We start from the raw sequence: 18690 nt of genomic DNA, 5'->3' as shown, positions 1-18690 counted from the left end.
GGGAGGGAGATGGATGGGTAGAAAGTCACCAGTATCCTGCTCCTATCTGAGCCAAGAGCTACAGTAAGTTTCCCCAAAGTCTTATGGCAATATTGTGAACTTTTAAATAATAGTGGCTTCTGGGATGTATAAATATAGCTACTGTTTTTTTTTAAGTTAAGAGAGCAGGAACATTACTCAGGACAACAATGGATTTGTTCTGGAAGTAATCCAAAGATGACCCCGGGGGGGGGGGGTGTCCCTCTAAATTCTACAGTTCTATGATTTGCTATCTCAATACAGTGGTACCTCTAGTTGTGGACACGATATGTTTTGGGGTGCCATTCACACCCTGAAAAGTCCGCAACTAGAGTGGAGTTTCTGTGCAAGCACAGAGTGCGATAGAGTGCTTCTGCGCATGTGTGCTAGGAGAAACCCGGAAGTATACACTTCTGGGTTTGCGGCGTTCACAAGCCGAAAAGACACAACATGAACCTAACGCAACATGAGGTATGACTGTACAGCAATGAAAATGTTGCCCAGGTTGGTCAGCAAGGCAGGGATGGGGAACCTGGGACTAGACTACATCTCCCATAATTACACACTAGTGGCCATGGCAGGTCAAAGATAGATACCACCCTGTATATAGTAGGTGCAGAACAGGGTTTCCCAAACTTGGGTCTCCAGCTATTTTTGGACTACAACTACATCCCTAGCTAGCAGGACCAGTGGTTAGGGATGATAGGAATTGACGTCCCAAAACAGCTGGAGACCCAAGTTTGGGAAACCCTGGTGTAAAATTAATAACCAAGTAAAGATTTCAATCTCACCTCCATATAATATCAACATTTCCCACCGTTTCACAACTTTATTTATCATATAGGTAACAGCAAGCAATGCCACATAACAACAGTTCTTGCATTGAGCTGAGCAGGTGCCGGGTGAGAGACTCGCGAATAAACAGCTGTTTGGGCTCCACCCCAGCATCAGCATCCTATTACTGAGCAAGCAATAAGGAATGGCAGGCCATTCTGGCAGCATCTTGCAGCATGACTTAACAAATACATAACAAGCCATAGATAATGAGTGGCTGACTAATAACTCTTCCTAGTGCCCATCAACAACTTGTGTTTGCCTTTTTTTTAAAAAAAAAACACAGTTAGTTTGAACAACACAAAGCCTCTGAGGGTCCATTCCCAATACAGGCTCAGTGGCTCTTCTGTTCCTCAAAAGAACAAATACTTTTGAAAAGGAAGAGCACATGTCAGGGTGCATAGGTCAGGGTCCCAGAAGAAAAGAAAAGATGCACACCTAATTTTGTGCAAACAAAGAGGTTTTGCACTTTCATTCTCCCTCCCGCCTCCATTCCCTGTCTGCCATTCAAAGCCAAGCAAGGGTTGGGCTGTGATTTAAGGTATTTGTTTCTAAACCAATGGTTTCTAAACCAAGGCCAAGTAAGTGCTCCTAAGGCAACTTGCTTTTTGCATGTTGAAAGTTACTCTCAACCAGAACAATTAGTCAAAAGTTGCTCTACGGAGGGTTCTTGAATTCACAAGTAAGCTGTGGCTGATGGAGCCCATTGGGGATGGAAGGCAGCGAGACCAGCAGTAGATGGAGCCTGAGCCAATGAGCACCAAATAAAATTGTCTTCCTCCTTCTCCTCCTCCTCCCTTTGTTGAGTTCCACAAAGCCAACACTGAAACTGAGGAGAAGGAAGCTGGCAGCCATGGACCGCTTGAAAAGGAGGTGGCAGGCAGGTGGGCGCACTCAACGTTGGTGAGGCAGTGCTCCACTTGACCTGGGTCAGCCTCCCCTGTAAGTAAGATTATTGAAACAGCAAGATCACACAATAAGCAACCAAAGACAAGGAAATACAAGGAGAGGTGGAAGGGAGGGAACAGGAACCCAGCTGGCTCTGCCCTGTGGCTGAGGCTAATATGTGCAACATTTCTGCCTACTTGGTTTGAACTGGGCAGCAAGGAGCGTTTAGACAATCTTCCCCTCTTCCATTCATTACGGTCCTAAAACGATAACTGGCACACTTTCAGGAGGACATTTTCAAGGCGAGGCCAGTGTGAGCCCAATGGATTGGTAAGCACTGCAAAAGGGCAATGAATGACTCTCACATGCAATGCTTAACAATGCATGAGCTGAGTTCAAAAAGGATTTGTTTTGATCTGGCTCCGTTAAATAAAATATCATGTAAGATGGTAAAGTTGCCCTTGTGCTAGGCTTGCCATATGTCAGGAACATTCCAGACATGTCCTGGTTTTCAGGTGTAAAAGTAGCAAAAATGTTGAATCTGCAAAATGTCAGGGGAAACCCGGATGTATGGCAATGCAATGGAATAAATAGCAAAAACAGCTCCAAAAGCTTAAAATAGCTATTTTCAGGGGAGGTTTCCCCAACGAAGCTCAACAATTCTGGGGTCTCAACAACTTCGTGCCTACTATACCACTGGGGGCTTACAGAACTGACTCTTCATCCCTTCCCCTAACCAAAAAAAGCTCCCTCCCAACAGAAGGCTGCTGTTGTCAAGAAATTAGCATAGCCGCCTCAGCAGATAGTTGCGGTGAATCGTGTGACACCCCTGTCTTCCCTGGCTAAAGTGATGCAACCCAGTGTGTCGCTTCTCATCTCAGTGACAAATAGAACCCCCCTTCTCATAGCCAAGTTCTGCCACAAGTCTTGGTCTCAGATAGTCATGATGGTATATAACCAAGGCAGTTGGATGCTTTACTTTTTAAAATCCATCGTAATACCACTCTCCTTGGAGACCCTTGGTCTTGTTCCATCTCATCCTCCTTATGCTCTACGTTGATAGGTTATATTGTTAAGGGTGGTGTGCAGCGTCACACCCTCTAAATCAGTTCCTACCCAGCTCTATTTCTCCGTGTAGGCCAGCTGCAGCACCGCCTCTGCATTCTCAGACAGTTCCACCACAGCTCGCCTCAACATCTGGTAGGTGGACTCAAAGGAGATTTCGGGCTCCACCTTGACACCCCGCCCCAAATAGGGCACATAGCTCCATGCCCAGCTGGTCAGGGAGGTCGGCTTGGTGATGAGGCTGAGCACGTACGCAGGGTCCAGTGGTTTAGCAAAGGGGCTTTGGATCACTGCCTGAAGCAGCCGGCGGGTTGTGCCGGTAGCCTGGACAGTGTACTCTAAGGAGGCCTCATCCAGGCCAAACTCTATGCAGAAGCTGGCAATGGTGGTGGTGAGGCTGTCGACCACGTCCGGCTGGGGATGCTCCACCCAGAAGAGGCAGCTCTGAAGGGCCTTCCCCCACACATCTTTCATCAACACTTTGGCTTTCCGCCTAACCACTCGGGACAGGACGGTTGGCAGGGCTTTCCTCAGAGCTTTCTTCTTCAAGTCCGGAGCATTGCTGCTGAGGGCTCCCAGGAGGAGCGGCAAGTCAAAGGCATCTGGCTTGAGGCAAGAGACCAGGAAGACCTGTGGGGAGTCCACGCCGTCCTTCTTCAGAGCTTCCTCGCAGCTCTTCCGCACCTGACTCTGCACTTCCTCTTTGGCGACGGGTTGGCTCCCAGGCCGGGTCTCCACATCCACATCTATCTTGCTCCTCACAAAGAAGAACTGCTTCCCTGCTGAGGTGATGGCTCTGGCCAGGCAGCTGTGGGTGTGCTTATAGCGCTCGGAAGCCACCAGCAGGAAGAAGTCGTAGCGGCTGAGATCCAGGTGGCTCACGTCTTCCTCTGTCAGCCCCACTCCTGGCAAGTCCCAAAGGTAAAGGTTGGGGACAGCTGGGAGCAGGTAGGGCACGGCTTTCTTCGTCATCTCGGTCACCCCAGTGGGGGCTGCATCTGGTTCCCCACAGCCCACCCCTCTCAGAACATTAACCAGCGAGGACTTCCCTGAGCCAACTTCACCTATCACAGCGACGTCCAGTCGTATTTGTGTGGGGTCCGTCAACACGGATGAGATCACAGTTGGGACTTCTGACAAGGTGCCGTCCTGGCAGATTGCGTACAGCTCCTTGATCTTCTTCTGGCTCACTTTGTTCAAATCCTCCAGGCTTCCATCGTGAGTTCTAGAGAGGAGTGAGAACAGAATAATAAATATCCACAGTCTGGGGCTGCATTTCCTCAGGAGTTGCACGTTGGCAGTTGGCAAAGCCAAAGCCAGTGGTGTAGTGGTCTGGGGTCGGAGGGGATAGCCAACCCATTGGTATTTCTGCAGCAGGGTCCCAGCACTCCCTGTCTCCAGCTTCCTAGGGCCACCCAATGAGAAGGAAAGGGGAGCTTTTTAGCTACGGTATGCTTCGAAGTGAAGTACATAGGAACACTGAAAAGGTAAGGTGCTCCCATTTCAAGAGAATGGGCTGCAAGTGGGCTGCAAGAGAATGGGCTACAATGGGACTTCGAGGAAACACAACTCCAAAAGTTGTAAATAGTGGATCTAGCTAAAAGGCAACACATGGGAGTTCTGCACTGATTGTTGCAATGCATCCCTAATTATGATTATTATTGTAAAATAATTATAAGATGGTTGGCATGGTCTTAGAAGAGAGTATGGTTGTGAGGGGCCATCTTCAAATATCTAATGGACTGTCACAGAAGAAGATGGAGCAAGCTTGTTTTCTCCTGCTCTGGAGGGCAGGACTCGAACCAATGGATTCAAGTTCCACCAAAGAAGATTCCGACTAAACATGGGGCAAAACTCTGATAGTAAGAGCTGTTTGGCAGTGGAACAGACTCCCTCGGGAGGTGGTAGGCTCCTTTCATTGGAGGTAAACAATGCAGTATTTGCAAAGCATAATCTAGTGCGGGTGTGCGGAACTTTCAGTACTCCAGAGGTTGCTGAACTACAGCTCCCATCATCCTTAGCAATTGGCCATTCCTACTAGGGCTGATGGGAGTTGAAGTTCCCCACTCCTGGTCTTGTGTCACCCCATGCCACAGATTTGTCACTGACAGATTATGAGATACCGCCAAAACGAAATTTGAGAAGCTTTTCCCCGTCTCCAGAGTTCACAGAACGGTATGAAAGGGAACCCCATTTCCAAGAATTTATCCTAGTCTATTTCACCTCTTGCTTTTTCACATCCCTGCCTTAGCTAAGCCAGCTGTCATGTTCTAGCATTCTGATGTTCCACTGGTCCTATGTGAGAAAAAAAGTTCATGACCCCAAAGCTTTAGCACACACTTCACCCAGGTTCCCTCCCCCATGGTAATTTTTTTTTTTTTTTTTTGTGCTACTGAAAAAAGTTAGTACTGCTAGTATCTTCTTCTTGTTTGAAGGCGGCACAGTTTTGGCTACATAGCCCTAACCACTCGCAGCTTGAACAAACACTTTTGCATTTCTACATTGTGAGCGGCTGAATGATCCCTCCCATGGTGCTGCTGCACCAGAATTATCTGTTTTTAGGAGCGCCTGGATGAAAGGACAGGACAGCAACTCATTCAGAGATGCAATAGGCAACCTCCTTTGTAGACGAGTACTTTGGACTCACAGGAGTCTTCCATTACATAATTTATTTTTTATTTCTCAGGGCTTGCTAGGACCATTCTTATGGGACACAGCCTTTTAAAAGGTTCCTGCCTTTTAAAACCGGGGTGGATTTGATTTAAATCAAATCGATTTAAATCACAATCAAAATCACTATGCAGGAAGACTTGATTCAAACCATTTTTTTCCTAGAAAGACTCATTCTTGCTGGTGTAATCTTAATATTTACAACCAGATGAAGGTTTCATTTTTGGAATAATAAATTTTCAGAGTCGTTTTTACAGTTATATCAAAAATTACTGATTTGGTTATACTATTAGAAATACACAGACAGATAATTATGAAATTATTCTGAGGTTCAATAAGTTAACTGTTTATATTTGGACAACTTTTCTGCTGTGCTTTATTGGAAGGAGAAAAATAATCATTTCCTTGATAACAATTTATTTAACTAAAACAATAACATTATAGCATATGTATCCATGTTTGTTATCTGATGTGGTTAAACAATTAAAAAACAAACAAACTTAGACTGAGTTTTAGCACACATGAAAAACTTAAAACAAATCCTTATTTCCTGATGAATAGCCTTTGAACTATAATGTAACCCAAATAGAAAACTATCTTTAGAAAGATTTTTCCTCCAAAAGTATTTATTTTAAAAATCTGATTTAAATAATAAAAAAAGAGTTAAATAAAAAAATATTTTTTTAAAAAAAAACCCCATACTTGGTTGTTCTTGCGCTCTTTTTATTTTAGCTGTTTTTAAGGATATCTCTGTAAACTGCTTTGGAGCGTAGATACTGGAGGCAACTCACAAATAAATAAGTGAATCAAGAGAGGCACTTGCTTCCTGACTCACCTCTTCAAATTGAGCACCTCTCCTTCCAGGCTGTCTTCAAAGCGTGCAAACTCATATCTGTCCGTCTCCAGCCCTGACACCAGGAATACCTTCTTGGGGTCCATCCCATGCTTGGTCAAAACACCTGCCAGTTCCTTCCGGATCAGCCCCAGCTGCTCGGCCGGATTGTACCTGGATCTGAGCCGCCGCTCGGCTGTGTGCAGGTCCAAGTCCACCTTGGTGCGTACCAGGATGAGGCCTTTCCCCTTCTGCTTGATGGCCTTGAGGACTTGGAGGTGGCTGTCCCTCAAGCCTCCAGCCCCGACCACCACCACAAAGCAGCTGAATTTGCTCAGGTCGCCCAAGCGTTTGAGGTAGACGGACGGCTTCTCCGATGCCTCAAAGCCTGGCAGGTCATGCAGGGTGAGGTCAGGGTAGATGGGGTGAGCGTGGACAACTGGCTGCTTCGTGGTCTCAGGGGCCTCTCGAAGATAAGCCCATGGATCCGTCACCCGGCGGGGCTTGTCCAGGAGAGCCCCGACCAGAGTGCTCACCCCTGAGTCACGCTCCCCCAGGATCCCAACCTGGATCTTGAGGGTGTTCACACAGTCCACCAGAGCCTGGATTTGGGAAGCAGCTCCGCTGGCATTCTGGGCCTCATACTGGGCCTTCAGGATCTTCAGGTGCGATTCGTCCAGGACCGAGGAACCGGCCATGGCTGGAGCTGCAAAGAGGACGTGGGAGGTTACAAGGGGTCAAAAAAATTATGGATGTACCGTGCTATATTAGAAGCAAAAAAACTTGTTTTGACGAATTGGAAGAGCTGCAAAAAGATTCCATTGAGCCCATGGATTGATAACATGGACAGATTAGCTACATACGAACGAATTGCATGTCGACGCAAATTAAGAATGGATAAATATGAAGAAATCTGGAAAGAATATTTAAGCGATAAGGCGGACAGTGGTGGGAAGTAGGGGAAGGAGAGAGAGGTGGGAAAATATTGTTAAAAAGGTGTAGTCATAGGTATATCAGTGTATTCAAATCTGAATTGTCAAATTGTGTTATTAGTGTTATTATGGTTTTTGTTGTACGTGTCTTTTGCGGTTGCTGTTTGTATTGAAAAAATGATTAAATAAAAAAAGGGGGGGGGGAGAGAACGCTATCTGCAGTTCTCTGTGTGCTCTTTTGGGATGCATGGGCAGATGCTTATCTCTGCCTGCCTCCCTCCTTCCCTCTCCCACACACACATGAATTGACCATCCATACAGTGAGTTGAGGAAGTGGGAGGCCACCCATTTGTGATCTGTCTCAGAGCCACTTCCTTGGTCCATGCTTTGAGGGCCATTATCTCACCAGGAAGCTAGCCTGGGCTATTCCAGGAAATGAATGCCGTGCTGGATCCTGGAATTTAGAAGGGCACTCAGGCACATATCCTACCCCACACCCCCAAAGAAAAAAATATAACAGTATGCTTATGTCTGTAGTATGGTTAGATTCCTCTTTGTAGAGTGCTCTCCCCAGGGAGACTCACCTGGCGCCTTTGTTCCATATCTTGAGGTGCCAAGCAAATAACGTTCCTGTACAAGGTAAAGGAAACCCTGGATGGTTAAGTCCAGTCAAAGGCGGCTATGGGGTTGCGGCGCTCATCTCGCTTTCAGGCCGAGGGAGCTGGCGTTTGTCCACAGACAGTTTTCTGGGTCACGTGGCCAGCTGCTTCTGGCACAACCCGACACCGTGATGGAAACCAGAGTGCACGGAAATGCCATTTACCTTCCTGCCACAGCGGTACCTATTTATCTACTTGCACGGGCGTACTTTTGAACTGCTAGGTTGGCAAGAGCAACGGGAGCTCACGCCATCACGGGGATTTGAACCGCCAACCTTCTGATCGGCAAGCCCTAGGCTCTGTGGTTTAGACCACTGCAGCACCCGCGTCCCTGTACAACCAGGCCTTTGACTAATTAAACAATCTATGGTCTTTAAAACTGTGAGGGGAATCTATTGTTTTTGCTTGTTGCTATGTTATGTATTTGTTGGTGTTTTCATATTGTAAGCTGCCCTGTAGTCCTCGGGTGAAGGAGAGGAAGAAAGGCAAATTTATATAAGTGACAATAACAACAACAACAACAACAACAACAGAGAGTTGCTAGGCACTGTCTGCAGTTAAAAGCTCTGCCAGCAGGCTTACAATCTAATAGCAACCAGAGTCAAAAGGGAGGGAACTGGAGAGTAAGGGATGCACCAGTCCCCAAACGACAGGGAAAAAGTGCCTAGAAAAAGAACCCAGTAAGTCAGCCTATATAAAGAAAGAAGACTTTGGCTCCAGCATCAGACCACTAAAAATATGTCCCAGTCAGGAGTCCTGTTTCCAAAGCAAAGCCACCTCTGCCCACTTTAAACAAACAAAGCCAGCCCACGAGCCCAACAGAAAAATCAAATATTTGGTTTCTTTTTTCCTGTCAAAAACTAAGTGCTGCATCTAACCTCTACTCAGAGCAGCTCCAACCAAATCAATGGACCTCAGTTAGCCACATCCCATTAATTTCAATGGGTCTACTTCTGAGCAAACCAGCATTGGATAGAACTCTAAATTTTGTTAAAGGAACACTCCTTAGCCCCTGGAGAAAACCTAGAGGTTGTAAGAGAAGAACTAAGAACTACTCTCCTGGATCAGACCATGAAAGGCCTACCTAGTCCAGAAGCCTGTTCCCACATTGGCCAACCAGACACCAAAGGGAAGCCTGCAAGGATGAAGTGAGAGCAATAAGCACAAGAATGGACCTTCTCAGTTGTGGCTCCCCAGTTATGGAACACTCTCCCCATCATTACCTATATTTAGGCAACAGGCCACAAACCTTTCTTTTCTGCCTGGCCTTCGGCTTTTAATTATCCAATGCATATTATATATAATATGTACGTGTTTTTAGCTTAAAGGGGGTTAGACAAATTAATGGAGGAGAAAACTCTCAGTGGTCACAATGGTTATATGCAACTTTCAGGATCAGCAGCAGAATATCAGTTCTATGAGGGATTGTTATTATTAATCCTTTATTTAGTTATCGAACTTATCGGTCACTTAAAAAACAACAAATGAAAAGCAACTCAAAAAGCGACTTATACATTAAACCAAAACAACCCCTAAAAGCCTAATTTCTTAACTAGTGCAAACAGAGTGTTATGTCACTTGGCACCTGCAAGAGTGCCAGTTCTGCAGATCAAAGCATTTATGGGATGAGGTTGATCCTGCAGGTAAACTGGCCCCAAGCAGTTAAGGGGCTTTATATGCTAATAGTAGCATGTCAAAACTAACCAGTAGCAAACTGGCCGCCACTGCAGATATCAGAGCAGAGGAGTTATAGGCTGACAGGGTCTCACCCCTGCCAGAAAACATGTCACAACATTCCGAGTTGGTGGCCACATCACGCTCGGAGCTGTTGGTTCATAGCTCAGAAGCACCTACACTGATTGGCAGCAGCTATCCAGAGGACATTCCCAGGCCTACCTGAAGATGTTGCCAGGCATTGAACCTGGAAATTTCTGCCTGTAAAGCAGATGCTCTACTAGCTGAGCTACAAGCCCTTCCCCGTGACAGCAAATGCCGTAAGAACAGGTGTGTTTTGCTGGAGGCAGATCTGGGGAACTGCTAGACTTTCCCAAACATGGGGGTCAGCCAACGGCTTCTTTGTCACAGAATCCTGGTTGTAAACCAAGACCTTGAGAGAGACGTTTAATAATCAAAACAAGCCTGCCGGCCTCCATCTTGATAGATGCAGGCCTTTCTGAGCACAACACACCGTCAATAATTACCCTTGTTCGTTTAACTGCTCTCTTTCCGTTTGTTTTTGAACATCAAGCCTGATGCGGAAGAACGCCGAAGAGCTCAAAAGCTTGCTCACTATTTTGTGATCTTTTGCGGGGTTGGTCCTAATACAAATAAAGTAAAATCAACGTAAGAATTTTGGTTCCTGGACAAACGCGGCTATGATTTTTATATTTTAATTTTTTAAACAACAGTTTTAATTAGGCGCTGTGTGCATAAATATGCTCTCTTTTGCGAGTCCCGGATCCCCACCCCCGACTCCGGTTCTGGACTTACAGCATAGGGAGAATGCCTGCTACAAAAGCAAAAACACCAACTAATCCATTTCCCCTTCTCCCTCCAACAAAAGGAACCCAGGAGTCCTGGATGGCTGCCAGCCAGCCAACCCCACCCGGCCGCCCCCCAAAATGAAAAGGGAGGCGTCCCAGACCTACCCGTCCGTCTCTGCCTCTCCGGGTCTTCCGTGCGCGGCGAGGCTTGGATGCTGCTGCGCCCCTGCGCCCCGGCTCCAGATGACGCGCAAAGCCAAAGCTGGGAAATAGAAACCTATTGGAGGGGGGCGGAGACGGGCGATCCTCCTCTTCCTCCCGGCTGGCTGTGCTTGGCAGGCGGAAAGGCTGGTCTGACGTCTCTGGGATGCGCAGGGAAAACAGATCAGAGCGCATCGGCAGGCGAGTGGGATGAGGAACCAGCCATAGGGGGACAAGGCCAGGAAGCCGAGCGAACGGTCCCGGGGCGCAGCCTTGTAGCGGGTAAGCAAGCCCAGGCCGGCGGGTGTCTCCCCATCTTCTTCAGCTTCCCAAAAACGAAGTGTCAGGCGGCGGGTCGTTCTGGCTGCCTGAAGATCTTCTCCCCCCCGGCCTGATGGAAAAGGCAAAAATAATTTCTGGCCTCTTTCCGCATTAGTGCGCCGCTGCGTCTGCCAGATCGCTTAATCAACCTGTTTTCTTGCCTAAGAATCAGCAGCCCTCTTATGCCATAGGCACAACCCTTACGCCAAAACTAGGCTAAGCGAAGGGTCGCGTCTTTTGCTGGCGGGGGATGACCGACTTCAGGGGCTGGTGATTTCAAGGCTGGATTACTGCGATGCTCTTTTTGTGGGGCTTCTCTTGCAACTTGATCTGGAAGCTGCAGAATTCTCCAGGAGTGAGGCCCTGTTAGCATATAGCACTCCTGCTCAGAGCTCTGCACCGGCTGCCCGTTTGGGGTGAAACCGCCCCCCCCCCGCCAGCATATAACACCTTGTTTGCGGGGGTTGTACTGCTTGCCAATCTTCTACCCAGGTTCAAGATTATACCAGGTCATACCATTCAGGACCAGGTGACCTGGGAGATACACCATGGCTGTGGTCCTCAGCTTGAGGCCTGGCTCATTCCATTTTGGTGGTTGTTTATGTGTGTGGGGGGACTTAAAATATATACAGCCAAGTTCCTTGTGTTTAATCACAGCCTCTGAGTAATGTTGTTTTTCTCTCTCCTCCCATCTCTCCCCTTTCCTTACGTTTCCACAGCATCCCTCAAGAAGCCCTGTTTCCCTGCACCCAACATGGCTCTAAAGACCCCCCAGGGCTCTGCGCTGAGCTCCCCAGAGCAAGGGGATGTCTCTGTGGTCCTTGTGGGAAAATCCGGGGTGGGAAAATCGGCCCTCCTCAATGCCTTGCGTGGGGTGACCGAAAACGATGTCGGATGTGCCCCGTTGGAGGCCCCGCCTAAATCCGGGGGGCCTGTCATGTACCCCGACCCATCCCACCCCAATTTACTGATATGGGAACTAGCTCTGGATTGTGAGGGGCAGGCCGACCGGTGGCTGAAGGAGGCTGACGTTTTTGTCGTGGTGACAGATGGCAAGTTTGACGAGACTCATGCCCACCTGGCCGGGGAGGCCCGGACGGCTGGCAAGAAGGTCTATTTTGCCCGCACCAAGGCCGATTTGGATCTTCATACCCTCAAGCGGTTGATGGGGGAGCGCTACAACCGACCCGAGGCCCTGCAGGCCCTGCGGTGTGTCTGTGCTGAGTCTCTGGGGCCCCACGGTCTCGGGGAACCCTTTGTCTTCCTGATCTCTGCTTTTGAACCCTACGCCCTGGACTGCCCCCAGCTGCGAAAAGTGTTGCTGGAGGACGTCCACACATATGAGAGGTAAGTCAGGCAACCAGCTTAAGCGAGCTGTAGGAACATAGAATCATTATCAATGAATGAACATGACTAAGATTCATAATGATGATAATAATATTGCGGAGCTAGAAAAGGGTGGCCGAAGCAATCAAGGGGATGAAGCCACTCCCCTATGAGTTTAGAAAAAAAGGTGATTAAAGGGAGAGGACATGATAGAGGTGAGTAAAATTAAGTGTGACACAGATAAAGTGGATAGTCAAAATACAGTCGTATCTTGGTTGTCAAACGCCTTAGTACTCGGACGTTTTGGCTCCCGAACGCCACAAGTGTTCCAGTTTCCGAGCGTTTTTTGGAAGCCGAACGTCTGTTTCGGCTGTTGGCATTGTTTCCGGGGCCAATCAGCCAATCAGATCCACCAGGGTTCTTAGGTTCTTAAGTTTAATGGAAGAAGACCTACAGAGACTTCATGAACAGAGTTTTGAGGCCAGGTGCCTGCGGGCATGGGCACATCGCTCATAAGGACAAGGGCCTCTGGCTGATGTTCTTGTAGCGTGACAAGGAATGTAAATTACAGCCGCAGGCCGATATTTATATCCTGGCAGCCTTTGCTCGAGTGTCATCAGGACTTTTGCTCAGAGCAAAGCAACCAGAGAAGTGGCCTAGTTGGTCTCTGTTTGTGCCTCCCCTGTGGAGAAAACAGTGTTTGTTTACAAGCAACAACCCCCACCGCCAAGATGCTCCTGTTACCCAGAGTTGTGATCAAACGAAGCTGTGCAAATCCGGTGTAGCGTAGTCTTGACCTCTAAAAAGGGTGGCAACCTTTTACAAGTCCACCACATAGGAAAGAACGTTCCCTCTACCTCTTTGGACCTGTAAAATGGTAAAAGATTATTGGGAAATGATCCATAATGAATTGAAAAAAATGTTTCAAAGTATTCCCCCCACCCCCAAACCAAAGTCCTTCCTGTCAGCGATAATTCAGACTGAAATTCCAAGGTGTCAAAAAAGGTTATTTATTGATGCAACAACTGTGGCCCATGTTTTGTTAGCTCCCAAATGGAAAACGAGTGAGGTCCCAGCCAAAGAAGAATGGCAACTTAAGTTGACAGAATATGCACAGCTTGCAGACTTAACATATAGAATAAGAGAACAAGAAGAACATGCGTTTAGAGAAGATTGGAAAACGTTTGTTGAATATATGGGAAATAATTGTGTACAGCTGAAAATGCTGACAGCATTAAGATAAATTCCGCAGTGTAAATAAGTTTTGATGGATGCAATAATGGAATACTGAATGGCATAGTTTTTGTAAAATATGCAGGGATTTATGATACGTAAAATGAACCAGGGAAGAAGGGAAGTCATTGATATCTTAAGGATGTAACAATGAGTATTTAAAATTGAAAAACGAAAAATTTAACAAAAATTATATACAAAAAACCGAAAAGGGTGGCAACCTCTGAATGAGCTTAGTTGCTGTGGAATGCCTGCTGACCAATGGGAAATGGAAGGGGAACGGGAAATGGAATGGAGCACTCCACAATACAACATTAATTTCATATGATATTAATTCTAGTCATTGGATACTAATGATGTTAATATAATAGGATATCAGTTATAGTTAACAATATTAATCCCAGTTCTTGCTCCCTATCCTTTGCCGTGTCCTGTTTACCCCCACAGGGTCCTAAAGCCCACTCGCTTGGACTACGAGGTGATCAGCGAGCAGGAGATTGCAGAGATCCAGGAGGCCTATGAGCTGGGAGGCCTCTCGGAAGTGGTGACCCGCATTCAGTGCAGCCTGGAGACCCTCTGGAATGCCCAACTTGACATTGGCGTCACAGGGGAGTCAGGCGCTGGGAAATCCACCTTTGTCAATGCCTTGAGGGGTGTGGGCGATGAGGAGGAGGGAGCCGCGGAGACGGGTGTGACGGAGACCACAGCCCAGCCTACGCCATATCCTTACCCTGGCCACCCCAACGTCATCCTGTGGGATCTCCCTGGCATTGGCACGCCCAACTTCCAGGCCGAAAGCTACCTAGAAGCGGTGGAGTTTTCTCGCTACGACTTCTTCATCATCCTGGCCTCAGAGAGGTTTAAGGAGAACCACGTTCATTTGGCCAAGGCCATTGTCAAAGAAGGCAAGCGGTTCTATTTTGTGCGCACCAAGCTGGACAATGACCTGGAGTCCATGAAGAGGCGGAAGAACCCTCCAACTGAAGAGGAAGTCCTGGAGGAGATCCGGACTGACTGCCGGGAGAAGCTCGCCAAGGCCGGGCTGGCAGACACCAAGGTTTTCTTGCTCAGCAGCTTCGAGATTGACAAGTTTGACTTCCAAGTCTTTGAGGAAACCCTGGAGCAAGAACTTCCGAGCCATAAGCGCCATGCCTTCCTGCTGTCGCTGCCCAATGTCTCCTCGGTCATCATTGACAAGAAGAGGCAGCTCCTTCACCAGGAGGTATGGAAGGTAGCTCTGATCTCCAGCTTGGTGGCCGCTGTCCCTTTGCCAGGCCTGGCCTTCACCTGCGATGTCTCCATTTTGCTGAGGAAGCTGTCCACCTACCGCCAGGACTTTGGCCTTGACGCAGCGTCCTTGACCCGTTTGGCCGAGCGGTCGGGGAAACCGCTGGAGGTCCTGAGGGCCGAAGTCCACAGCACTCTAGGCCGGAGCATCAACAGGGATGTGGTCATTGGGTTGTTGGGGAAGGCCACCGGGACAGGCTTGGTGGTGGCCAATTTCTTCATCCACCGGATCCCGATTTACGGAGCTCTGGCTTCCGGCGGGATTTCCTTCCACACTACTTACTACATGTTGAGCCAGTGCTTGGAAGAGCTGGCCAATGACTCCCAAAGAGTCCTCATGAAGGCCTTTGAAAGCGAAGTCTGAGGCAGCTGGAATAAGGCGGCAGTCCCTAGGCACCTCTGTGACTCTTCCTCAGATGCCTTAGCACTGTTATGTTCCTGCTTTAGCTTCATCTACTTGTTGATGTTTATGGAGTCATGGGACCATGATCTTGTTTTGGAACCTGGTTTTGACGAATGGGAGTTGCATGAGGCCGCCATCCCTCATTGCAACGAGAGCAAGATTTAGACGAACAATTTCTGTGCAGTGTCCCAGAAGGTTCCACAGTTCCCTGTTACTCAGGGGCGGCCAACCCTTCCAAATGTTGCTGATCACCGCTGCATGTAAGCCAGGGTTTCCCAAACTTGGGCCTCCTGCAGTTTTTGGACTACAACACCCATCAGCCCTTGCCAGCAGGACCAGTGGTCAGGCATAATGGGAATTGTAGTCCAACACTGCTTGGGACCCCGGTTTGGGAAACCCTGGTGTAAGCCATGCTGACTTGGGCTAATGGGAACTGTAACCCAACAGATGGAAGGCAATTGGTTCCCCGTACTGTTTTATGATAATGTTACATGACTAACCTGTGGCCTTCTGGATGCTGCTGAACCACATCTCCCATCTTCCCTTTCTATTGGCCATGTTGACTTGGGGTGATGGAAGTTGTAGTCCTTTAACACTGTAGTCCGTCAACATCTGGAGGACCAAAGACTTGTCTGTTCTGTGCCGTTAAGCATTCAGTGGCAGGTTTAGTAACAGATGTGGTAGCTTCAGCTTTTGGAAACTGGAGCTCACTTTGCCCCAGATACGTGACATAATTTGGAACATTTCCTAGAGATATGTCCATGGACATGGTGGAGAAGGGTGTGTAGGAAAGGAAACTAACGTATTATCAAACTTTCTACACCGTCTCATGCAGCTGATGGAATCGGACTCTGGCCCTCACATGCTTTTTTCCTGGCCACAATAAAACGTGTTAAGTGCTGTGATGCGGCTATGTTTTTAGCTATTCTTACTTTTGTCTGTAAGCTGCCTTGAGTCCCCATCAGAGAAGAAGGTGGGGTATAAATAAACATAGAACAAAAATGATACTTTTTGCAGGTTTCAAAAGCGGCAAACGTCACACTGCTAACACTTTAGGGATTTCCCCATGCGGTTGTCCTTATAAATGCACATGATTGAAACAGGGGCAGAAGTTAAGCCTGGTGGAATTGGAGGGATGTGACCTGGCCCTTTAAGAACAAAGGGCTGGTGTTTATGTGCTTTACTTCCTTGGAAGCAGTGGAGTCAGAGCGCCACCTGGTGGAGGGGAGCTCCATGGCACTTGAGACAATTCGGTGTATTGCAGCAGCCCAGTCCACTTGCTGGCGGAATCGAAAGAGCGGCTTGATGCAAGTATGGAGCCCCATGAAGCCTGGTTGATTAGGGTGACTGGCACACTGCCCTGCTCACCTCAAATCAGCACCCTGTTGGTCACCTCTTTACTTATTTTTATTTATTTATTTATTAAATTTGTTCACCCGTAGATCTCAGGGCAATTCACAACACAGTCTATCAGGTGACGCTGGCTTCCAGCTGCCTCCTCTTTAGTTTTCAGGGGTTCCCTGGTGCAACTCAGCAGGGAGGTTGGTGTGGGTCAGACCTGGGATTAGTCGGCTCCACCTCAGCTGGATAGCTCAGTTGGTTAGAGCGTGGTGCCGATAACACCAAGGCTGCAGGTTCGATTCCCCGTAAGGGACAGCTGCCTATACCTTCATTGCAGGGGGTCCCTTCGGGCTCTGTGATTCTATGAAAATAGGCTGTACACATATTTCTTATTAGGAACCTGCTATAGGCTCTGGCTTTGCCTCCTGTTGGGCTCCCTTCCTCCTGCCCTACCAATCCCAGTCACTACTGGATGGAGCAATCTGTCTCTCCTCCACCTGCCTGGTCACTTGATCTGCATGGAATTCCCGGTCACTTGCGGCGACCAGGCTAGCACTAAATTATAAGGCTGGGCTAGAAAATCCTGGGAAGCAGAGCTTTCAGTGGCCTCTGTCTTAAGACCTCGCAAAGGAGCTACCCATTGGGGTAGGTGGCAGCCCATATGGTTGGAGTCCAGCTCTCATTATCCCTGACCACTTACTGGGACCACAAGTCTAACAATGAAGTCATCTTAGCTTGGTAGAGCACGTGACTCTCAATCTCGGGGCTGTGGGTTTGAGCCCCACGTTGGGTGAAAGATTCCTGCGTTGCAGTGGGTTGGACTAGATGTTCCTGTTGACATTTCCATTCCACCTTAAGGAGCAGACGTGTGGAATTGTTGCGTGTCACATGTCTGTTTACATTCCAGCACAGCTTGCTGGGAACTTCCGTTGTGTATAGCTTTTGCTTTTTTCTCTGAGATGACGAGAGAGAGAGACATGTTTCTTTGTCCTGATCTATGATTAATAAATCTGTAGTTGTAGTATGCTTCCACAAGCCTCACACCTATTCTGTGTTTGCAGTTCAATCTGCTGATAGTGTGCCCTGGCTCAGAAGCCTGGATCAGTGATTTACGTCGGAGCAGAGGTGATGGTCTTCGCAGCGGGATGGCTGGAAGGAGACGGCTCAGCCGGGGCTAGCCAGCTGGCCTCCCAGCCCTCTGCATGCCGACAGTTCCTCGTGGTCCCTTCCAACTCTACCCTTATGATTCTATGATCTCGGTGGGCCCACAGACTGCTGACTGCAAGTGATGGACATTGTCGGAAAGCGGCTCATTTTACAGTGTGCAAGGAGGTGAGGGAAAGGGAGGGCAAAATACTTACCTGGACCATGAGGGAAAATCCCATATGATCATTTCAGAATGCAATCCAAGGCATGGGCTGGAGGTTGGGGAGGAATGTTGTGCCTCTAACAGCAGTTTCCCTAGTATGCCACTAGAGGGCAGGGCCATGCAGTTTCTGGAATAACACCTGCAAAATTTGCACTTGCAATCCTTTTGCTGCATTGGAAGGAGAGGGAAAGGGGAGTGTGTGTTTGTACGTGAGAAAATGCATGTTGAGGAAATTGCCAAATCTCGCAGTTTCTAATTACGTAGCGCCCCCTTCCCCATTTTCTCCTGTGTTGAAACACTCATATTTCCCTGCTACCATTAATAAAGTTGTTAAGGCATTATCTGTTGTCCTCATGCTTATTTGTGAAGTCTCTTGACTATTTCTTTGGAGCTGTTTAGGTGTGGAAAGCTTTTCTAAAACCCTCAGTTACGAATAGCCATTTATAACCAAGCAACACACTTTAGCCTGTGAATAAGTCCGTGAAAGTTAGTAGCTGACAGCAAAACATAATGCTTAGAATTGAGCCAGTTTGGGGTGTGCTGACAACTTTTTGCTGTAATTTATTTGTAGATGACAAATAACATTTGTAGATGGCACGCATGCCAAGAACTTCTTTTACGAATTGATTTATTCGTGTTACGTGATCTGCACTACCTGCACCAGGGGCCTCCTTCCCAGCTTACATTTTTTGGGGACTTTCACTTCTGCCTGGGTGGCGCTGTGGGTAAAACCTCAGCACCTAGGGCTTGCCGATCGCATGGTCGGCGGTTCAAATCCCCACGGCGGGGTGAGCTCCCGTCGTTCGGTCCCAGCTCCTGCCCACCTAG

The 18690-nt window shown here is 48.0% G+C and overlaps 2 protein-coding genes across 2 annotated transcripts; one reads left to right on the top strand and one right to left on the bottom strand.

Annotated features, from left to right (window-relative positions):
- Positions 1 to 827: 827 nt before the first annotated feature.
- Positions 828 to 10641, bottom strand: LOC309345726 (interferon-inducible GTPase 5-like). The gene is made up of 4 exons (XM_081869051.1): positions 10547 to 10641; positions 8983 to 9033; positions 6311 to 7013; positions 828 to 4030 (listed from the first exon to the last, which is right to left on the bottom strand). The coding sequence occupies exons 2-4, from the start codon at positions 9005 to 9007 to the stop codon at positions 2863 to 2865; spliced, it is 1896 nt and encodes a 631-aa protein (XP_081725177.1). The 5' UTR covers positions 9008 to 9033; positions 10547 to 10641; the 3' UTR covers positions 828 to 2862.
- On the top strand, positions 10594 to 16159 carry LOC309345680 (interferon-inducible GTPase 5-like; the record flags this gene model as incomplete). The annotated part of the gene is made up of 3 exons (XM_081868960.1): positions 10594 to 10864; positions 11623 to 12250; positions 13910 to 16159. The coding sequence occupies 3 exons, from the start codon at positions 10594 to 10596 to the stop codon at positions 15111 to 15113; spliced, it is 2103 nt and encodes a 700-aa protein (XP_081725086.1). The 3' UTR covers positions 15114 to 16159.
- Positions 16160 to 18690: the final 2531 nt, after the last annotated feature.

Source organism: Podarcis erhardii (genome assembly GCF_964252035.2).
Source record: "Podarcis erhardii genome assembly, chromosome: 7".
Classification (NCBI taxonomy): domain Eukaryota; kingdom Metazoa; phylum Chordata; class Lepidosauria; order Squamata; family Lacertidae; genus Podarcis; species Podarcis erhardii.
This window is presented reverse-complemented; position numbering and strand designations above follow the sequence as displayed.